The sequence below is a fragment of the Leptodactylus fuscus genome, chromosome 1 (assembly GCF_031893055.1).
Source record: "Leptodactylus fuscus isolate aLepFus1 chromosome 1, aLepFus1.hap2, whole genome shotgun sequence".
Classification (NCBI taxonomy): Eukaryota; Metazoa; Chordata; class Amphibia; order Anura; family Leptodactylidae; genus Leptodactylus; species Leptodactylus fuscus.
Genome location: NC_134265.1, coordinates 47,125,920 through 47,149,750, shown reverse-complemented (window position 1 = coordinate 47,149,750; position 23,831 = coordinate 47,125,920). Strand labels below are relative to the sequence as shown.

General features: G+C 45.5%; 1 protein-coding gene across 1 annotated transcript in view; it reads left to right on the top strand.

Moving 5' to 3' along the window:
* SREK1IP1 (SREK1 interacting protein 1) overlaps positions 1–21,690 on the top strand; it is a 46,553-nt gene extending 24,863 nt beyond the window's left edge. Inside the window, exons 4-5 of the mRNA XM_075269999.1 lie at positions 7,500–7,572; positions 21,302–21,690. Coding sequence (XP_075126100.1) covers positions 7,500–7,572; positions 21,302–21,497 — 269 coding nt within the window. The 3' untranslated portion in view covers positions 21,498–21,690. The remainder of the gene's footprint in view (positions 1–7,499; positions 7,573–21,301) is intronic.
* Positions 21,691–23,831: the final 2,141 nt, after the last annotated feature.

The following is a 23,831-nucleotide window of genomic DNA, read 5'->3' as shown; positions in this document are numbered from 1 at the left end:
TATATGTTTCATAGTTTTTAACTACTTTTATATTTGTTCTAGGGAAAGGGGGTTGATTTGAACTTTTAATACTTTTTATATTTTTTTATATTTTTTTTTTTTACTTTTTTTTTTTATTTTTTTTTGCATTTATTAGACCCCCTAGGGGTGTTGAACCCCAGGGGGTCTGATCACTAATGCAATGCATTACAATGCTAATGCATTGCAATGCATTGCAAAAAATCATCATCTCTTTTGCAGGCTGTATACACCAGCCTGCAAAAGAGAGAATTTGCAGACTGGCTGGGAGCCCTTAACAAGGCTCCCGGCTGTCATGGCAACGGGGGGGTCGGCCCTGGAGCATGCTCCAGGAGCCGGCGATCCCTGCCAAAATGGCGGCGCCCATGCGCCGCCGGGAAGATGGCGCCTTTGACAGCAGCGCCGGAGGGGTTAATGCCTCCGATCGGTCCGGGGACCGATCGGAGGCATTAGAGCCGGTTGTCTACTGCTTAAAGCAGTAGACACCCGGCGGCTATGACGGCCGCCCGGCTCCCGGGCGGTCGCCATAGTTACAGACCCGACACGCGCCGTACTATTACGGCGCATGTCGGGAAGGGGTTAAAAAAAAAAAAAAATTGCAGCAAATTAGATTTTCTTATTAATGGCATGTTTAAAATTGGGAAACTGCCAATTTGGATTAAAGGAGTTTTCCTAACATAGTGTCTCAGCATGCTGCCTAGAAGACACAGAATACTTATGCAGATTAGATAATATGCAGATGCTTGGACAGAATGGACTCCGTGTTATCTGTGTGTTTACATAGAGAGATAACAGACCAAGTGTTATCAGCAAAGTGCAATTAGCTGATAGTGCTGCTGGCAAGAGCAGTTTAATGTAGTATATGAAATCTGTGTCATCTTTGCTATACAAATGAGTTCTCTCACAGCACTGGGGACGGTCCCCAATGCTGTGAGAGAAATCTCCAGTGACGCCTCTATCTTCTTCAGGAACGGCCTCTCCCTGTGTCTTCCGTCCTGGGTTTCAATCTTCTAGGCATGCGCAGTCGGCTCTGCCATCGGACCTTGGCAGAGTCGACTGCGCCTGCCCACATCACAAGAAAATGGCCGCTTACACCAGCTTACTGTGTAAGTGGCCACAAGAAAATGGCCACTTATTTTGTAAGTGGCCATTTTCTTGTGGCCATGGGCATGCGCTGTTGGCTCTGTCCAAGGCCTAGAAGACTGAAACCCAGGACAGAAGCAGACACAGGGAGAGGGTGTTCCAGAAGAAGATGGAGGCGTCGCTGGAGAGTTCTCTCACAGCATTGGGGACACCCCCTGTACTGAGAGAGAACTCACTTGCATACTGAAGGAAAACGGGATTTCTACCAAACAGCGGCGCGGAGAAGACATCTAAAGGTAGGAGAAGAATAGCCTTTCTTAAGACTATTCCGACGTGTTAGTCAGAAAAAGGATATCCAATGATAGGATCCCTTTAAAGGTAGTCTACCAGCTTCCTCCACCATATTGAACTGCTACCACTGTATTACAGAGCACATTGCAGTGATAAATAATATACCTTTATAGATTTGGAGTAAAAAAAACTTTAAAGTTATATATATATACACATACACACACACACACACACACTAACTTCCTTGCAGGTTGTATCGCCTCTGTAGAGTTTGTCAAACCCCTGACTCTGACTACAGCGCCTCTATTTTTCCACAGCCCGATTCCAACTTCTCCGTCTCCAATTGCTTTATACATAACTTGTCAGGAGCAGTCGGACTATCTTTTTGAGTCCAACCATAACTAGCCCCACTCCAGAGCTCTGATCTCCACCTACCCATGTAGAGCTCCTACTACAGTCACCAATGTACTTGGATGGGCTGTGTATAGTATTGCCTGTCTACACGGATGGTCTCCTAATCCTCTGATCCCCAGATGGAGAGTAGGGCAGCCTCTAAAATCTGATGAGGAGAAAGGGATGATATGCTAGCTATTTTTGCTCCTATGTCAGCCTGATGAAGACTATCTCTGATCAGTGATTTCCCGCTTGCATTTCCTGATTGCTTCACATTCTCTTAGTATTTGTATTAGGTGGTTATTGAATTCTCCGCACCTTATTCTCTAGTCGAGCCTCGATAAAGACATTTGGCACTTGTATCCCTTGAAGTGGATGATTTCAGATCTCCGCATGGCATCACTAAGATTGTTACCTCTAATAAGCTCTCTTGAAATGTAACAGCTCCATTATGTAAATGCTGCAAGTTCTGCACAATAACGGACTGAGTATTGCGAGTGGCAGACAGTCAGCGGTGTCTCCTATCAGAGCCCCCATTAATTACGTAGCGATGATGGGGCATCTCACAAAGCCTTGATTGTCTCATCCTATTCCACATACAGTTGAGCAGGATTCACATATTCATCTTATTGGAGGTCGGCACAGTCTCTTTTATGCGGCTTCTTGAAATAAACTTGTAGTAGATAAAGCATTTACATACGGTACTGTGCAAATGTTATAGGCCGGTATAATGAAAATGCTGTAAAGAAAGAATGCTTTCTGAAATAAAAGTGTTAACCATTTATTTGTCAATTACCAATATACAAACTGAATGTATGAAATTTTAAATCTGCAGTAAAATATTTGGTGTGGCCTTTGCCCTCCGACTTCCATCAATTCTTCTAGATTCACTTGTTAACAGTTTTGAAGGAACTCGGCAGGGAGGTTGTTCCCGCCATCTTGGGGAACTAAGCCCAGTTTTTCTGTGAATGTCGGCTTGCTCCGATTTTATTAATTACTGGCATGCTGCATGGTTTTTACAAGATTTGACTGTCCTTGCTTGGCTGGGTATATTCTATTGCCCTTATGCACTCACCATTAGTTTGCCTCCTAGGTCATTTGGGGAAGGGTGTGGACCCGGAAAGCCCGGAATAGATAGGGTTGTCTAGGGTATTGTGCCAGGCAAGAAAATGGATTGCTTACCATTGGTTGGACCCGAGCCCTCCTTCTCTGGTGGAATTGATATCTAGAGTTAATAATACTATTAGGCTGGAGAGGGGAGTATATACACAAAGAAAGGCCCAAACTAAATTTGAAAAAATTTGGGGACCTGGTCTTCCCTCCCATCTCTGATTAGGGATTGATCTCTCACTACTCTATTAGTTTCCTGATCCCCTGAGCAATATTATTTGCTATGAATCGAAGGATGTTCGGGAGATTTAGTGTGGGCCCTAATGGCCTCCCCCCCCCTTTAAATGTCGGATTGTGTCTCCATATTTCCTTTGAATTGTTGTTGTGTTGCTATTGTTTTGTCGATTGTTTGAATTTATGTACAGAAAAAATTGTTAATAAAAATTATCTGATCTAAAAAAAAACAAAAAAAACACCCCTGTACTCAGGATTGGAGGAGGGGTCTCAGTGATAGGCCACCAATTTAAGAGGGGTGGTTCAGACTGTCACAACAACATCTTACATCATTGTTTACATGCCTGACAGTGTGATGCTCCCTCAACTTACTTTTGGCCATGGTACTCCAGTGGTGGTCCATATGCTTAAATGGGTCACTTATGCAATACCTACAACCATCACTACAAGTGGTGTGAGTGAGCAGCACAGCACCCAGCATGTAAGCAATTCCAGGAGTTGTTTTCTCTAGAAAATAGTTGGTCTGTGGTGGTCCCAACAGTCTGACCCCGCTGATGTACAAAATTGATGGCCTATCCTTAAAGGGAGTCTACCACTTGACACATGTATATTCCAGTGATAATCAATATACCTTTGTTAGGCCCGGTTCACACCTGAATTCAGTATTCCGTCATGGGAGTCCGCTTCGGGAACAAGAACCCCATTATAGTCTATGGGATCCGTGTAGTTTCTTATCTAACCGCTTTTCAGTGGGTCTAGGTTTCCATTTGATGGGGTTGTCACACATTTATTTTTTTTCTATTTTGCAAGGTTTTTTGTTTTTTTTAAAAGGTATCAAAAAATGACTAATACTATAGGAATTTGGTAGCACCGTGATCGTACTGACCCACATAATACAGGTAATGCCATTTTTACCACATGGTGAATGCCGTAAAAATTAAACCCATGTTGGGGGGCCACACGGTGGCTCAGTGGTTAGCACTGCAGCCTTGCAGCGCTGGAGTCCTGGTGTTCAAATCCCGCCAAGGGCAAAAAACCATCTGCAAGGAGTTTGTATGTTCTCCCCGTGTTTGCATGGATTTCCATCCCGTATTCCAAAAAGACATACTGATAGGGAAAAATGTACATTGTGAGCTCCATGTGGGGCTCACAATCTACATAAAAAAAAAAAAAATTAAACCCATATTGGCGCAAATGTGAATGGTGCCATTACAAAGTACAATTTGTGCCACAAACAATAAGCCATCATATGACTGTGACCCGAAAAAAAAATAAATAAATATGGAGTTAAAAACAGATACACAAAAAGGAAAATTGGCATGGTCTTTAAAGGGATCCTATCATTGGATAACCTTTTTTCTCCCTAACATGTAGGAATAGCCTTAAGAAAGGCTATTCTTCTCCTATCTTAGATGTCTTCTCTGCACCGCCGTTCGGTAGAAATCCGGGTTTTCTTCAGTATGCAAATGAGTTCTCTTGCGGCACTAGGAGCGTCCCCAATTCTGAGAGAGAAATCTCCAGCGACGCCTCCATCTTCTTCTGGAATGCCCTCTCCCTGTGTCTTCTTCCGTCCTGGCTTTCAATCTTCAAGGCCTCGGGCAGAGCCGAATGTGCATGCCTGGGCCACAAGAAAATGGCCGCTTACACAGTAAGCTGGTGTTAGCGGCCATTTTCTTGTGGCCTGAGCATGCGTAGTCGGCTCTGCCCAAGGCCTTGAAGATTGAAAGCCAGGATAGAAGAAAACACAGGGAGAGGGCGTCACTGGAGATTTCTCTCGCAGCATTGGGGACGCCCCAGTGCTGCGAGAGAACTCATTTGCATACCAAAGAAAACCCAGATTTCTAGCGAATGGTGGTACGAGAAGACATCTAAAGGCAGGAGAAGAATAGCCTTTCTTAAGGTTATTCCTAAGTGTTAGCGAGGGGAAAAAAAAAGGGTATCCAATGATAGGATCCCTTAAAGGGTTTAAAGAATCCCATTTACAGACTGATGCAGAAATGTACATATAAGATAAGGGGAATGCTTGTTTGTTTAGTGTGCTTGATCTGCACGTAAGTACATGTTTTTATAGACTTCCCATGGGGCACCAGTCCTCTAAATGATGATCATTATAATCCTACAACCAGCAGCAAACAAAGAAAGCCTCTTCCCTGTCTCTTATTTAGAATAACATGCTATTTATGTCCCCCATGTACACGTAATGTAAAATGCTGTTATTGTGTGTTTCTAAGTATTCTCGTGCTGCCTAACACCAAAGAACTGTACAATATAATTTCAATATGAATACGCCACAAGGTTGCCAATTATATGTTGTTTTTCCATTGAACCATTCACAATTACTTTGTGTGATTTTTTTTTTTTTTTTGATTTTTTTTATATTGTATTACAAGATGTGCTTTATGTTGGTACTATGTAAAACATTTTTGTATTACTATTTGTATGCACGTATCGTGAACTACGGTATGTAGCTGTTTAGCACACTGTGATAAGGTAATGTTTTTTTCATATATATATATATATATATATATATATATATATATATATATATATATATATAAAATTTTATTTTAATTTTTAAATCCTTTGTATATTTTTTAATTTTTAAAGGGATTCTACCATTAAAACCTTTTCTTTATTTGGATAAGACGTCGAAATAGCCTTTAGATAGGCTATTCGTTTCTCACCTTTAGACGTGTTCTCTGCTGCGCCGTTAGAAATACCGGTTTTTATTCGTATGCAAATGAGTTCTCTCGCAGCGATGGGGATGGTTCCCAGCGCTCAAACAGTGATGGTGGCGTCCCCACCGCTGCCAGAGAATTGTCTCCAGCGCCGCCTCCTTCTTCTTCATCCGCAGCGTCATCTTCAATGTCTTCTTCTGGCGCAGGCTCGTAACTTCTAGGCGTCGGGCCTTGAGTAGAGCAGACTGCGCAGACGCACAGGAAAATGACCGCTAACAATACAGTGCAAGCGGCCATTTTCCCGTGGCCTGTGCGCCTGCGCAGTCTGCTCTGCTCAAGGCCCGACACCTAGAAGTTACGAGCCTGCGCCGGAAGAAGACGAGTACTGGGGGGCGTTCTTCACCGCTCAGTGTCATCACTGGGTGGTAAGCAACGCCCCCTCACAATACAGCGCAATAGACGCTGCTGTGAGGAAGGGCGTTCCTGACTGACTGTCAGAAACGCCCTTCTGACTGTGAAGAGCTATGGTACGATAGCTCTTCCCCGGGGCCACTGAATGGGAAATAAGATAATGATGTATTACACCGGCTTTCTAGTGATGTATTACACCGCATGTGCCCCAGATGGTGAAAGGTCCTCTTTAAAGGGATTCTACCATTGAAAAAACTTTTTTTCTAGATAACACGTCGGAATAGCCTTTAGAAAGGCTATTCGTCTCTTACCTTTAGATGGGATCTCCGCCACACCGTTCCTTAGAAATACTGTTTTTTACCGGTATGTAAATTAGTTCTCTGGCAGCGATGGCAGGTCCCAGCCTGAAAATGCGAAGGGGGCATCCCCACTGCTGCCCGAGAACAGGATCCTGCAGCGCCTCTATTTTCTGCTGGATTTTCCCCTTTTTTCTTCAGCGGCGTCATCTCTGTCGGCTGACACTAGTAGAGCCGACTACGTGTGCGCGCAATTGCGGCCTCGGCACTATGGCCGCGCATGCGCAGTCGGCTCTACTAGTGTCCCACTGGCAGGCGCCAACTGCGCAGGCGTCCAACGTGACTCCGAAAAAAGGCGAAGAAGGAAGGGGAGGATCCAGCAGAAGATAGAGGTGGCGCAAGATCCTGTTCTCGGGCAGCGGTGGGGATGCCCCCATCATATCTTCAGCGCTGGGGTCCGCCCCCATCGCTGCCAGAGAACTAATTTACATACCGGTAAAAATCGGTATTACTAAGGAACGGCACAGCGGAGACCACGGCTAAAGGTAAGAGACGAATAGCCTTTCTAAAGGCTATTCCGACGTGTTATCTAGAACAAAAAGTTTTTTAATGTTAGAATCCCTTTAATTAATCTAAAATCATTGCTGAATTATTTTTTTGTTCTTCCCCTAAGAAAGTAAATATGTATATATATATATATATATATATATATATATATATATATATATGGAACCCAGTATGATGTCATTGAAAAATGCAACTCTCCCTGAAAAAAAATAAGCCCCCACACATCCATAGAAAGCTGAAAATTTATGGCTTTTCAACTGAGATACAAATTTAAAAAAAAAAATAAAGTAAAAAAAAAAAAAAAAAGCTTATTATTGAGGTCCAACATAGTCCAGTTCTTAAGGGGTTAAAATGTGTCTGCGATTTCTCTACAGCAATCAGCTCTATTGGTTTTAACACCCACTCTGCCTTTTAACAGATGCTGTAGAAGTGGGGAAGAAAAAGCTGAAGAAAAAGAAAGAGAAAACAAAATCCAAGAAGCCAAGAAAAAGGTAATTTCCATCTGCTGTCAGAAAGCGGCTGAGCTCCGAGTTATTGACAGCAATAACCTTTAGAAAAGCGGAGTATTTATCCATATCCAGAAATTGTGGCCCGCGGAAAATATATTTCTGCTACATAATGGAGTATTTTGCTGTGTACTCTATAGATCTTATTTGAACTGTGGGTTACTAAGTGATCCTTTTAGAAAGGTAATAGAAATAATGAGAAGTGGGAACGGTAATAGTCACGTCTCCGGGCTTACTCGCTAAAGGAGGATTCCAGAGCTTTTATTTCTCTGTAGAATAGGAAACAGTAGTTTCACTGTCACCTCTCACTCCTTTCTTATATTACTATGAATGACCCCATCCACTCAGTAGAAAGATACAGCCAATTGGCCACCCCGCCATGTAATGTAGGGTTTAAATGAGTGGGATTAAAGGATTTTTCAGACTAAAATTATTGATGATGGGTCACTTATATCACATATGGGGGGGGGGGGGGGGGGGGTTGACACCCAACACCTTCATCAATCACAAATATGCAGTGAGTGGAGCAGGAATCAGACAGTTCTGTTCTCTGTGTAATGGCTAAACTGAGTGCTGCAGATCAGGTCCCATTTAAGTGAATGGGAGTTTACCTGCAGTACTTTGTCTGGCCACTACACAGAGAACAGCGCTGCCTACTTCCTTCTTTCTCTGTGTGATAGTAGCTGATCGATCAGGGTGCCGGGCTACTAATCTGATATCGATGATCTATCTTTACGTTAGGATACCATCATTATTTTTAGGCTAAAAAACCCTTTTAAACATGGCATGGTTTCATGGGACACACTCCTAACGTTTAGTTAGCATCTGGGTTATATCACAGGCAGCACATTGGTCATCACACAGGATATATCTGTGGGCTAACTGGGGCAACACAGTGGCTCAGTGGTTAGCACTGCAGCCTTGCAGCGCTGGAGTCCTGGGTTCGGATCCTGCCAAGGACAACATCTGCAAGGAGTTTGTATGTTCTCCCCTGTGTTTGCATGGATTTCCTCCCATACTCCAAAGACATAGTAATAGGGAAAAATGAGCATTGTGAGCCCTTATAATTAATAAATAAATATCTGTGGGCTAACTGAATAGGACAAATGGTGCAGTTCCCTCAATCCTATTAATATTATAAATGTGAAAGTTTGTGAGTTTGGATGTTTGTGGCTTTGACTTTTCGGATGTTTGTTAGTCAATCACGCAAAACCCGCTTGACCGATTTGGCTGAAATTTTCCACAAACATAGTTAATACACCCCATTGCGCAATAGGCTACTTTTCGTCACAATAGCGCACATACGTTTTTCCCAGGACCCCCACAAACCCCAAACTCACATCACTATCTCTGCAATCTCACACACTTTGGACCCCGATTTGGCTGAAATTTTCCACAAACATAGTCACTACACTCGATTGCGCAATAGGCTACTTTTCGTCACAATAGCGCACATACGTTTTTCCCAGGACCCTTTGAATGTTCGGATGTTTGGCGGTCAATCACGCAAAAACCGCTCCACCGATTTGGCTGAAATTTTCCACAAACATAGTCCCTACACTCGATTGCGCAATAGGTTACTTTTCGTCACAATAGCGCACATACGTTTTTCCCAGGACCCTTTGGATGTTCGGATGTTTGGCGGTCAATCACGCAAAAACCGCTCCACCGATTTGGCTGAAATTTTCCACAAACATAGTCCCTACACTCGATTGCGCAATAGGCTACTTTTTGTCACAATAGCGCACATACGTATTTCCCAGGACCCCCACAAAACCCAAACTCACATCACAATCTCTGCAATCTCACACACTTTGGACCATAGCAAGCCACAAAATTCATATTACCCCCTACAGCAGAGGTCAGCAACCCCTGGCACACATGCCAAGAGTGGCACTCCTGCCATATTTCACTGGCATGCCAGCAGCACAGGACCTGCAAGAGTTAAATAAAGTCTCTGCTAGAGCTGAGGCATAAGGACACTCCCCTTTGCGAGATGTGCAGGAAACCCAGGGGGTGGAGCTTAGTCGCTCAGGTCTCTGCCTGCTATAGTGATAGCTCCTGCCGAAGCTGCTAGCAAACTGAAAGTAAGAAACACACAGCTCCCTTCCTTTATTTCCTATTCTCATTAATGTCAGGCATGGGGTTATTAGTTTAGTGTTAGTAACTCCATGTGCCTCACATTAATAGGAATAAACCCCATCATGTCCCTTATATTAACCCCTGTGTGCCCCATATAAAGGTTACTAATATGTGAGACATATGGAGGTACTAATAACAGACCTCAGTAATGAAGATACTTAATTATTACCTCCAAGTCTCTCACATATCAGTAACTAGAGATGAGCGAGTACTGTTGGGATCAGCCGATCTGAACAGCACGCTCCATAGAAATGAATGGATGCACCTGGTACTTCCGCTTGGACGTAGCCGGTGCGCTTAACCCCCCGCGTGCCGGCTACGTCCATTCATTTCTATGCGAGCGTGCTGTTCGGATCGGCTGATCCCAACAGTACTCGCTCATCTCTATCAGTAACTCTTACACAGGGGTTAATGTGTGGGACATTATGGGGTTAATTGCTATTAATAAGAGGCACATGGAGTTACTAAACTGTCATGCACAGGGCCAGACTTTATGTTGCTTACTCAAGAGTATCCTGTGCCCAAAACTTACATGTACTGGCGGAAAATAACAAATCATACAATGTCGTATATCGAAGTATATTAACCTGAAATACCTCTGTCCCAAAGTCACTATGTACAGTTTATACCAACACCGTATAGCGGCTGAAATACAAATTACATTCAACACAAAAGTCTCATGTGCTCTCAGAATTACAGCAACAACAAGATACACAGTTACATTTTATATCCCATACCTTATACACAGTACGAAAACCTTACCCACCCCTGTATATACCCACTGCTACAATCACCGCAGACGAAGTCGCGGGTACCAGCTAGTAGTCAATATTTCTCAATGTGTGTATATTTGTCTAACATTGTGCTTGACTGTAAGATTTGTAGTGTAAATGATAATAAACCTGGTACAGGCGATAATGCCATCCCTTACATGCTGTAAGTATGCGCCTATTTGCTGAGGTGGGAGCAAAAATCAAAAATGTTGCCATTTTTTTGCACAAACAATCCTTGTTTTGGTTATTTTTCGATGAATTGCTCGACCTTGCTTTTACGCCAAAAAGCAGATATACAAGGCATAATAAATCTGCCCTTATGTGTTTTCCTGTATTCAGCTGATGGTCTTGTATGGCAAGGGAGGGGGAATTTAATCCAATTGATATACATTTTCCAGTAAATGCATGATCATCCAGGTAATACATGGGCATTAGAGATGAGCGAACAGTGTTCTATCGAACTCATGTTCGATCGGATATTAGGCTGTTCGGCATGTTCGAATCGAATCGAACACCGCGTGGTAAAGTGCGCCATTACTCGATTCCCCTCCCACCTTCCCTGGCGCCTTTTTTGCTCCAATAACAGCGCTGGGTAGGTGGGACAGGAACTACGACACCGGTGACGTTGAAAAAAGTAGGCAAAACCCATTGGCTGCCGAAAACATGTGACCTCTAATTTAAAAGAACAGCGACGCCCAGCTTCGCGTCATTCTGAGCTTGCAATTCACCGAGGACGGAGGTTTCCGTCCAGCTAGCTAGGGCTTAGATTCTGGGTAGGCAGGGACAGGCTAGGATAGGAAGGAGAAGACAACCAACAGCTCTTGTAAGAGCTAAATTCCAGGGAGAAGCTTGTCAGTGTAACGTGGCACTGACGGGCTCAATCGCCGCAACCCAGCTTTCCCAGGATCCTGAATGGAATACACTGTCAGTGTATTCCCGTATACCCGATATATACCCCGATACCCGTTCCAACGGTGTGCCCCCCCACCTTCACCCCAGAAATACCCTGCAAGTCCCCTAGCAATAGAATTGGGGCTATATACACCCACAATTTTTACTACTGGTATACAGTGCCATTGTCTGACTGGGAATTCAAAGAATATATTGGGAATACAAATACCCTCATTTCTTGCTACTGCCATATAGTGCCAGTTTCTGACTGGTAATTCAAAGAATATATTGGGGTTACGTGCACCCACAATTTTTACTACTGGTATACAGTGCCATTGTCTGACTGGGAATTCAAAGAGTATATTGGGAATACAAATACCCTCATTTCTTGCTACTGCCATATAGTGCCAGTGTCTGACTGGGAATTCAAAGAATATATTGGGGTTACGTGCACCCACAATTTTTACTACTGGTATACAGTGCCATTGTCTGACTGGGAATTCAAAGAGTATATTGGGAATACAAATACCCTCATTTCTTGCTACTGCCATATAGTGCCAGTTTCTGACTGGGAATTCAAAGAATATATTGGGGTTACGTGCACCCACAATTTTTACTACTGGTATACAGTGCCATTGTCTGACTGGGAATTCAAAGAGTATATTGGGAATACAAATACCCTCATTTCTTGCTACTGCCATATAGTGCCAGTGTCTGACTGGGAATTCAAAGAATATATTGGGGTTACGTGCACCCACAATTTTTACTACTGGTATACAGTGCCATTGTCTGACTGGGAATTCAAAGAGTATATTGGGAATACAAATACCCTCATTTCTTGCTACTGCCATATAGTGCCAGTTTCTGACTGGGAATTCAAAGAATATATTGGGGTTACGTGCACCCACAATTTTTACTACTGGTATACAGTGCCATTGTCTGACTGGGAATTCAAAGAGTATATTGGGAATACAAATACCCTCATTTCTTGCTACTGCCATATAGTGCCAGTTTCTGACTGGGAATTCAAAGAATATATTGGGGTTACGTGCACCCACAATTTTTACTACTGGTATACAGTGCCATTGTCTGACTGGGAATTCAAAGAATATATTGGGGTTATAAATACCCTCATTTCTTGCTACTGCCATATAGTGCCAGTTTCTGACTGGTAATTCAAAGAATATATTGGGGTTACGTGCACCCACAATTTTTACTACTGGTATACAGTGCCATTGTCTGACTGGGAATTCAAAGAGTATATTGGGAATACAAATACCCTCATTTCTTGCTACTGCCATATAGTGCCAGTGTCTGACTGGGAATTCAAAGAATATATTGGGGTTACGTGCACCCACAATTTTTACTACTGGTATACAGTGCCATTGTCTGACTGGGAATTCAAAGAGTATATTGGGAATACAAATACCCTCATTTCTTGCTACTGCCATATAGTGCCAGTGTCTGACTGGGAATTCAAAGAATATATTGGGGTTACGTGCACCCACAATTTTTACTACTGGTATACAGTGCCATTGTCTGACTGGGAATTCAAAGAGTATATTGGGAATACAAATACCCTCATTTCTTGCTACTGCCATATAGTGCCAGTTTCTGACTGGGAATTCAAAGAATATATTGGGGTTACGTGCACCCACAATTTTTACTACTGGTATACAGTGCCATTGTCTGACTGGGAATTCAAAGAGTATATTGGGAATACAAATACCCTCATTTCTTGCTACTGCCATATAGTGCCAGTGTCTGACTGGGAATTCAAAGAATATATTGGGGTTACGTGCACCCACAATTTTTACTACTGGTATACAGTGCCATTGTCTGACTGGGAATTCAAAGAGTATATTGGGAATACAAATACCCTCATTTCTTGCTACTGCCATATAGTGCCAGTTTCTGACTGGGAATTCAAAGAATATATTGGGGTTACGTGCACCCACAATTTTTACTACTGGTATACAGTGCCATTGTCTGACTGGGAATTCAAAGAATATATTGGGGTTATAAATACCCTCATTTCTTGCTACTGCCATATAGTGCCAGTTTCTGACTGGGAATTCAAAGAATATATTGGGGTTACGTGCACCCACAATTTTTACTACTGGTATACAGTGCCATTGTCTGACTGGGAATTCAAAGAATATATTGGGGTTATAAATACCCTCATTTCTTGCTACTGCCATATAGTGCCAGTTTCTGACTGGTAATTCAAAGAATATATTGGGGTTACGTGCACCCACAATTTTTACTACTGGTATACAGTGCCATTGTCTGACTGGGAATTCAAAGAATATATTGGGAATACAAATACCCTCATTTCTTGCTACTGCCATATAGTGCCAGTGTCTGACTGGGAATTCAAAGAATATATTGGGGTTACGTGCACCCACAATTTTTACTACTGGTATACAGTGCCATTGTCTGACTGGGAATTCAAAGAGTATATTGGGAATACAAATACCCTCATTTCTTGCTACTGCCATATAGTGCCAGTTTCTGACTGGGAATTCAAAGAATATATTGGGGTTACGTGCACCCACAATTTTTACTACTGGTATACAGTGCCAATTTCTAACTAGGAATTCAAAATGCGCAAGGCTCCCGGAAAGGGACGTGGACGAGGCCGTGGGCGAGGTCGGGGGAATGGTTCTGGGGAGCAAGGTAGCAGTGAAGCCACAGGGCGTCCCGTGCCTACTCCTGTGGGGCAGCAAGCATTGCGCCACTCCACAGTGCCAGGGTTGCTTGCCACATTAACTAAACTGCAGGGTACAAACCTTAGTAGGCCCGAGAACCAGGAACAGGTCTTGCAATGGCTGTCAGAGAACGCTTACAGCACATTGTCCAGCAGCCAGTCAGACTCTGCCTCCTCTCCTCCTATTACCCAACAGTCTTGTCTTCCTTCCTCCCAAAATTCCGAAGCTTTACAGAACAATAACCCAAACTGTCCCTGCTCCCCAGAGCTGTTCTCCGCTCCTTTCATTGTCCCTCAACCTGCCTCTCCACGTCACGATTCCACGAACCTAACAGAGGAGCATCTGTATCCAGATGCTCAAACACTAGAGTCTCCTCCATCTCCGTTCGATTTGGTGGTGGATGACCAGCAACCCACCCTCATCGACGATGATGTGACGCAGTTGCCGTCAGGGCATCCAGTTGACCGGCGCATTGTGCGGGAGGAGGAGATGAGACAGGAGTTGGAAGAGGAAGTGGTGGATGATGAGGACACTGACCCGACCTGGACAGGGGGGATGTCAAGCGGGGAAAGTAGTGTGGATGTTGAGGCAGGTGCAGCACCAAAAAGGGTAGCTAGAGGCAGAGGCAGAGGTCAGCAGCTTAGGCGAAGCCAGGCCACACCCGGAATCTCCCAAGATGTTCCAGTTCGTACCCAGCCCCGAAAAACTCCCACCTCGAGGGCACGTTTCTCGAAGGTGTGGAGTTTTTTCAAGGAATGCGCCGAGGACAGATATAGTGTTGTCTGCACAATTTGCCTCTCGAAATTGATTAGGGGCTCTGAGAAGAGCAACCTGTCCACCACTTCAATGCGCCGTCATTTGGAATCCAAGCACTGGAATCAGTGGCAGGCAGCAACGGCAGGACAAAGGCCGACTGCCGTTCACGCCACTGCCACTGCCTCTGCCTCTGCCTCTGCCACTGCCACTGCTGACTGTGCTGGCGATGCACTCCAGAGGACGAGCCAGGACACCACTTCATCTGCCTCCGCCACTTTGTTGACTTCTACCTCATCCTCCCCTGGTCCTGTCTTATCTCCTTCTCCTGCACCATCAAAGGCACCATCAGGCGTTTCTTTACAACAACCCACCATCTCTCAGACATTGGAGCGGCGGCAGAAATACACTGCTAACCACCCACACGCGCAAGCCTTGAACGCCAACATCGCTAAACTGCTGGCCCAGGAGATGTTGGCGTTCCGGCTTGTTGAAACTCCCGCCTTCCTGGACCTGATGGCAACTGCGGCACCTCGCTATGCCGTCCCTAGCCGTCACTACTTCTCCCGGTGTGCCGTCCCCGCCTTGCACCAGCACGTGTCACTCAACATCAGGCGGGCCCTTAGTTCCGCGCTTTGCACAAAGGTCCACTTGACCACCGACGCGTGGACAAGTGCATGCGGACAGGGACGCTACATTTCACTGACGGCACACTGGGTGAATGTAGTTGAGGCTGGGACTGCTTCCCAAACTGGCCCGGTGTACCTCGTCTCCCCGCCTAACATTCCTGGCAGGGACACGAGAAGAACACCCCCCTCCTCCTCCTCCTCCTCTACCGCCTCCTCCTCCGCCACCGCCTCCTCCTCCGCCACCGCCTCCTCCTCCGCTGTTAGATTGACCCCAGCTACGAGTTGGAAACGTTGCAGCACTGGCGTTGGTAGACGTCAGCAGGCTGTGCTGAAGCTGATCAGCTTGGGGGACAGACAGCACACTGCCTCCGAGGTGAGGGATGCCCTCCTCGATGAGACGGCAATATGGTTTGAGCCGCTGCACCTGGGCCCAGGCATGGTCGTTTGTGATAACGGCCGGAACCTGGTAGCAGCTCTGGAGCTTGCCGGACTCCAACATGTTCCATGCCTGGCCCACGTCTTCAACCTAGTGGTGCAACGTTTCCTAAAGAGCTACCCCAATGTTCCAGAGCTACTGGTGAAAGTGCGGCGCATGTGCGCCCACTTTCGCAAGTCGACAGTAGCCGCTGCTAGCTTAAAATCTCTCCAGCAACGCCTGCATGTGCCACAACACCGGCTTTTGTGCGACGTCCCCACACGCTGGAACTCAACGTTTCAGATGTTGAATAGAGTGGTTGAGCAGCAGAGACCTTTGATGGAATACCAGCTACAAAACCCTAGGGTGCCACAAAGTCAGCTGCCTCAGTTTCACATCCATGAGTGGCCATGGATGAGAGACCTTTGTGACATCCTACGGGTCTTTGAGGAGTCCACAAGGAGGGTGAGCTCTGAGGATGCGATGGTGAGCCTTACAATCCCGCTCTTGTGTGTTCTGAGAGAATCCCTGATTGACATCAGGGATAACTCAGATCACACAGAGGAGTTAGGGATAGCATCCGATCCGTCACAGCTGGAGAGTAGGTCCACACATCTGTCCGCTTCACTGCGTTTAATGGAGGAGGAGGAGGAGGAGGAAGAAGAGTTGTCCGATGATGTGATGGTGATACAGGAGGCTTCCGGGCAACTTCGAATCGTCCCATTGTTGCAGCGCGGATGGGTAGACATGGAGGATGAGGAGGAAATGGAGATTGAACTTTCCGGTGGGGCCAGAGGAGTCATGCCAACTAACACTGTGGCAGACATGGCTGAGTTCATGTTGGGGTGCTTTACAACCGACAAGCGTATTGTCAAAATCATGGAGGACAACCAGTACTGGATCTTTGCTATCCTTGACCCCCGGTATAAAAACAACATCTCGTCTTTTATTCCGGTAGAGGGGAGGGCCAATCGCATCAATGCTTGCCACAGGCAATTGGTGCAGAATATGATGGAGATGTTTCCAGCATGTGACGTTGGCGGCAGGGAGGGCAGTTCCTCCAGTAGGCAACCAAGTTCTCACCGGTCCACACAAACGAGGGGCACACTGTCTAAGGTCTGGGACACCTTGATGGCACCCCCTCGCCAAAGTGCCGCCACGGAGGGTCCTAGTGTCACCAGGCGTGAGAAGTATAGGCGCATGTTGCGGGAATACCTTTCCGACCACAGCCCTGTCCTCTCCGACCCCTCTGCGCCCTACACGTATTGGGTGTCGAAGTTGGACCTGTGGCTTGAACTTGCCCTATATGCCTTGGAGGTGCTGTCCTGTCCTGCCGCCAGCGTCCTATCTGAGAGGGTGTTCAGTGCAGCCGGTGGCATCATCACTGACAAGCGCACCCGTCTGTCAGCTGAGAGTGCCGACCGGCTCACTTTGATAAAAATGAACCACCACTGGGTAGAGCCGTCATTTTTGTGCCCACCTGTGTAAAGCACCCCAACATGAAACTCCATGTCTGTACTCAACCTCTCCAATTCCTCCGCATCCTCATACTCATCCACCATAAGCGTTGCACAATTCTGCTAATACTAGGCTCCCTCCACCCTGATTTCCCCCAACTCTGCTGGTTAGAGGCTCCCTCCACCATGAATTTGCCCAAACTGGGCTGTTTAGAGGCTCCCTCCACCATGAATTGGTCCAAACTGGGGTGGTTAGAGGCTCCCTCCACCATGAATTGGTCCAAACTGGGGTGGTTAGAGGCTCCCTCCACCATTAATTGGTCCAAACTGGGCTGGTTAGAGGCTCCCTCCAAAATTAATTGGTCCAAACTGGGCTAATTAGAGGCTCCCTCCACCATGAATTGGTCCAAACTGGGTTTTTTAGAGGCTCCCTCCACCATTAATTGGTCCAAACTGGGCTGGTTAGAGGCTCCCTCCACCATGAATTTCCCAAAACTTGGCTGTTTAGAGGCTCCCTCCACCATTAATTGGTCCAAACTGGGCTGGTTAGAGGCTCCCTCCACCATGAATTTGCCCAAACTGGGGTGGTTAGAGGCTCCCTCCACCATTAATTGGTCCAAACTGGGCTGGTTAGAGGCTCCCTCCACAATTAATTGGTCCAAACTGGGCTAATTAGAGGCTCCCTCCACCATGAATTGGTCCAAACTGGGTTTTTTAGAGGCTCCCTCCACCATGAATTTGCCCAAACTGGGCTGTTTAGAGGCTCCCTCCACCATGAATTGGTCCAAACTGGGCTGGTTAGAGGCTCCCTCCACCATGAATTTCCCAAAACTTGGCTGTTTAGAGGCTCCCTCCACCATTAATTGGTCCAAACTGGGCTGGTTAGAGGCTCCCTCCACCATTAATTGGTCCAAACTGGGCTGGTTAGAGGCTCCCTCCACCATTAATTGGTCCAAACTGGGCTGGTTAGAGGCTCCCTCCACCATTAATTGGTCCAAACTGGGCTGTTTAGAGGCTCCCTCCACCATTAATTGGTCCAAACTGGGCTGGTTAGAGGCTCCCTCCACCATGAATTTGCCCAAACTGGGCTGTTTAGAGGCTCCCTCCACCATGAATTGGTCCAAACTGGGCTGGTTAGAGGCTCCCTCCACCATGAATTTCCCAAAACTTGGCTGTTTAGAGGCTCCCTCCACCATTAATTGGTCCAAACTGGGCTGGTTAGAGGCTCCCTCCACCATGAATTGGTCCAAACTGGGGTTTTTAGAGGCTCCCTCCACCATGAATTGGTCCAAACTGGGGTTTTTAGAGTCTCCCTCCACCATGAATTGGTCCAAACTGGGGTTTTTAGAGTCTCCCTCCACCATGAATTGGTCCAAACTGGGGTTTTTAGAGGCTCCCTCCACCATGAATTTGCCCAAACTCTGCTGGTTAGAGGCTCAATCCACCCTGATTTTCAAAACAAATGTTGGTGCCAACCTCAACTTACTACAAGGGCCAAATTCACTGCTGGTGACAAGCTCTCCTCACTGCAAGTGCCAAATACACATGTTTCAAGGTGTTTTCCTACTGTCAGAGAGGTGGTATTGAGTGTGTAAAGTGTGTAGTTGTTAGGCTGTGATGTTGGGGTAATAGAGGGTCTTTGGTGTGTTAGATGCCCCCAGACATGCTTCCCCTGCTGTCCCAGTGTCATTCCAGAGGTGTTGGCATCATTTCCTGGGGTGTCATAGTGGACTTGGTGACCCTCCAGACACGGATTTGGGTTTCCCCCTTAACGAGTATCTGTTCCCCATAGACTATAATGGGGTTCGAAACCCGTTCGAACACACGAACATTGAGCGGCTGTTCGAATCGAATTTCGAACCTCGAACATTTTAGTGTTCGCTCATCTCTAATGGGCATGTCTCTTTTTTGGCTCATGGAGAAAATTATAGGCTCAGCTGTGTACAAGAGTGAAACTTTTCAGCAATCTAGTAGATGGGTAGATGGTATGTCAGGGGTTGTCTGGACATTTTTTTTTTATGGTCTGTCCACAGCATAAATATATGAACGATAGGTCTGTGGACCTGGTGTGGATCCCCTATCATCTGTACGGAGCCACTTCCAGTGCCCATCTAGTGCACAATATAGGGCTGGAATTGGAAAGTTCTGGTCACTAGCAACCCTGCACCTTCACTACAGCTCAGTTTCCATTGACTTCCATGGCCCCCTAAGCATAGGCAATAAAAAAATGAAGTCTTGACAACCCAATTGGTGGACCACCAACCATTGTCAAGAATCTGGTGGTGGATACAACTCCGTGCCAGCCATAGAGTTATGGAGCAACAAAACAAATCCTTCATACAACTGTTCACCCACCACAGCCAACCTGGAGGGGTAAGAAACCTGCGCTCTCCTGGTTCTCCTCTTATCTCTCAGACCGCACTTTCAGTGTATCATTCGCGGGCTCTTTCCTCCCCTCTTTCCCTTGCTGTTGGGGTTCCTCAGGGCTCGGTCCTCGGCCCCCTGCTCTTTTCTCTCTACACAGCCCCCATTGGACAAACCATCACCAGATTTGGCTTCAGGTACCATCTTTATGCTGATGACACCCAATTATACACATCTTCCCATGACATCACCCCTGCACTCATACAGAACACCAGTGACTGTCTCTCTGCTGTCTCTAATATCATGTCCTCGCTCTATCTGAAACTAAATCTCTCTAAGACTGAACTACTACTGTTTCCACCATCTAACAGATCTGTCCCTGATATATCCATTGCAGTCTCAGGCCTTACTATAACTCCTAGGCAGCATGCCCGCTGCCTCAGGGTCATGTTTGACGCAGACCTTTCCTTCACCACTCATATTGAATCACTCGCACGTTCATGTCACCTCCACCTCAAAAACATCTCCAGAATACACCCTTTCCTTACCAGAGATACACTAAAGACACTTATTGTCTCTCTGATTCATTCTCGCCTTGACTACTGTAACTCCTTACTAATCGGTCTTCCCCTCACTAAACTCTCTCCTCTACAATCTATTCTGAATGCAGCGGCCAGGCTCATCTATCAGGCTAGACGCTACAGCGAGGCCTCCGGTCTGTGCCAGTCGCTACATTGGCTGCCTATTCATTATAGAATAAAATATAAAGTTATTACTCTCATCCACAAGGCTCTCCATAATGCCGCACCTCCCTACATTTCTTCCCTCATCTCTGTCTACTGCCCAACCCGTGTTCTCCGCTCACTCAATGATCTAACACTTACATCCTCTATTATCAGAACCTCCCACGCTCGTATACAAGACTTCTCCCGAGCTGCACCACTTCTCTGGAATGCTCTATCCCGAACAATCAGATTAACTCCCAATTTCTACAGTTTCAAACGCAAACTAAAGACGCATCTTTTCAGACAAGCCAATCACAATTCCTAATGCACAAAATTGTCTGAACACTGTATAAGCAATGCCGCCCCTGCTACCTCTTGTGTCACCCCCTCTACCTCATAGATTGTAAGCTCTTTTGAGCAGGGCCCTCAGTCCCATTGTGTGAAATGACGTTCTTTGGTATGTATGTCTGTATCTGAACCCTATAAATTGTACAGTGCTGTGGAATATGTTGGCGCTATATAAATAAAATGTATATTATTATTAAGAAACATGGAGATTTCCCTTCTTACCACTCTATGGACGTCCCAGCTGGCACTCCAAGGCCAATTATGCTGATGGGTGATGGATGTTGAAGCGTTGTTCTAAGACTTTTTAATATTGAAGGCCTTCCCTTAGGATAGGGTTCAACTCTCAACAATCCTCCCAATGGGCTCTTTTAAAAGTCCATTTTGCGGTGACTGGGGAGCTTACATTCACTCTGACAAACTGGGAAACTACTCCTGGAAATACATTGATTTTCCTATACAGATCTTTTCCCATCTAGGTATTACTCGCTTGTGTTCTTTCATTGCAGATCTCACTCATCAAGCGACTCAAGCGAAGACGAACCAAAGTCAAAGAAGAGGAAAAGTCATAAAAAACTGAAAAGCAAATCAAAGACAACCAAACACCACAAGAAAGGCAAAAAGAAAGGAAAGCGAGGACGTCACTCTTCCTCCTCTTCTTCATCTTCCTCCTCTACCAGTTCAGAATCCTCCAGCAGTGACTGATGTAACCCTGGTTGTCGTCATCAATAACATTCTGTTCTTTCCATCTGTATTCAGAGCTGTAGATTATATAAGACACCCACAAAATGCAATGTGAAGACTCTGGGATGATTATTCAGTACCTCAGCAATCTTGTTATTCATACTATAATTTTTTTAAGTTTTCCAGAAAAACAATAAATCAGTTTAACGTATAATTCCATTGTGTTAATAATTCATTGGTGGCTGGTAAAGGAACATTAAACCTAGAAAGGGATGATAAAAAATCTAGGCTGTGGAGTTGGAGTTTGGACCAGTGTTGGGTGGAGTTGGATAGGATAGGTCATCAATAGAGATGAGCGAACACTAAAATGTCCAAGGTTCAAAATCCGATTCGAACAGCCGCACACTGTCCAACTGTTCGAACAGATTTCGAACCCCATTATAGTCTATGGGGGGAAATGCTCATTTCAGGGGTAGGCAACATTCGATACAATTATACTTACCAAGTCCACGAGTGACGGTCGGGCTGGATTCTCCTTGAACTCTTCTCCTGGCGCAGCGCCCCCACGGCGTCTTCAGGCTGGAATTCACTCTGCCTAGGCATCGGGGCCTAGGCAGAGCCGACTGCGCGTGCGTGGTCGGCTCTGCCCGGCCCGACGCCTGAGCAGAGCCGACTGCGCATGTGAGGGCATGCATGCGCAGTCGGCTCTACCTAGGCCGGATGCCTAGGCAGAGTGAATTCCAGCCGGAAGACGCCGCAGGGATGCTGCATGGAGAAGACTTCTAAAGGTAAGAGAAGAACCGGCGTTGATTGGCAGAATGTATAGCATTCTGCCAATTAACGCTGGTTCTGCATCGAACCTTAAACTTCGAACAGCTAGTAGTGTTCGATTGAGTACGAGTATTTCGAATACCGTAGTATTCGATCGAACACCTACTCGATCAAACACTACTCGCTCATCTCTAGTCATCAATATTAGAAACTGGATAATCCTTTTAAAACCTACTGTGAGGCCAGATCATCACTTTTAAGACTCCATATCCTTCTCTTACGCTGAAAATGGTGACATTGGCCATATGTTTAAGGTCATTGTACTGCTGCCGAATAAACTTAGACCCATTTAGACACTTCCCTGATGGTATTACACAGCAGTAAGAAGTGCTGTTCAAGCTATTTTTGATAAGGCGTTAAGATTTGGACAAAGTTGAGGAACGTAGACTCGGCAGTCAGGCAAGGAAACTTATTACAGCAGGTGAAAGATTTGAACTAGGGACCTTTCACTTGGGAATCAACCTTATAACACACTGAGCTATTAAGGAATGCGAGAACAGGATGTAATTTGTATTATACAAGAAGAAAAAGATTTTTATACCACCAGGAGGAAAATTGCATAAAACAGTCCCATAAATCAATAAGAATTATTACTGGATAAACAAATGAAACTTTTTTTCAACTCTGGATCACTTCTCCGCGGTCCACACAACATGCTCCTCAGCAGAGACGAGTCTGGCCTTTTCATTCTTTCTGCTAGGAGAGGTTTGGTCACTGTAGACCGGGCTTTCAGTCCAACTTCTCTTAAACGTCAAGACGCTGTATGACGAGATAGATCCTTATCCTGTTCAGTGTTAAAATGGCGAACAATTCCTGCAGTGTTGAAGTGATTACTCATGGAGATTCTCGACATTATCCTGTCCTCACTTGCATGTGTCTTTCAAGGGTGACCAGCCTTTTTGGGGGACTTGAAGAAGTTTGTGATATTGTAAAGATGCAATATTCTAGAAATCACAGAATTGGAACGACCAACTTTTCTTGCTATGGCTAATAGGGTCACCACTTTGGCCTTCCTCTAGACAACCTAATGACGGAGGGTTTCAGTCACTTTGAAACGGCACGCCATTTTTGCAAAGTCAGTGAAAACTGGAAAGTTAGACAGACAGTTAAATAGGGTTTGTGAGATAATTAAAGGAGTGGTCCGAGATAACCATACACTTGTCTAAACACCCTCCCCCTCCTACTTTCTAAATAGCATTAGTAATCAAAAATGAATAGTTACCATTATCTGGTGACGATCCATTTCCCCATTTATGGACACAGGTCGTCACTACTACTCTCCCCCATCCACCTCATTATACTTACCATACAGGCTTCTTCCAGCGAGATGGTTCCTCCCTCTGTAATGATTCTGCTGTGCATGGTCTTCTCCGCTGTGCATGCTGCCACCAGTGATTCACCTCTACTGTTCATCCACTCACATCCGGTGTATCGTTGCTGGAGGAGAAGGCTGAATCCATACAGGAGAAGGGGCCGTATCACAGGTAGAAGCATGAAGGGTAAGTATATCATATGGGTAGGGGG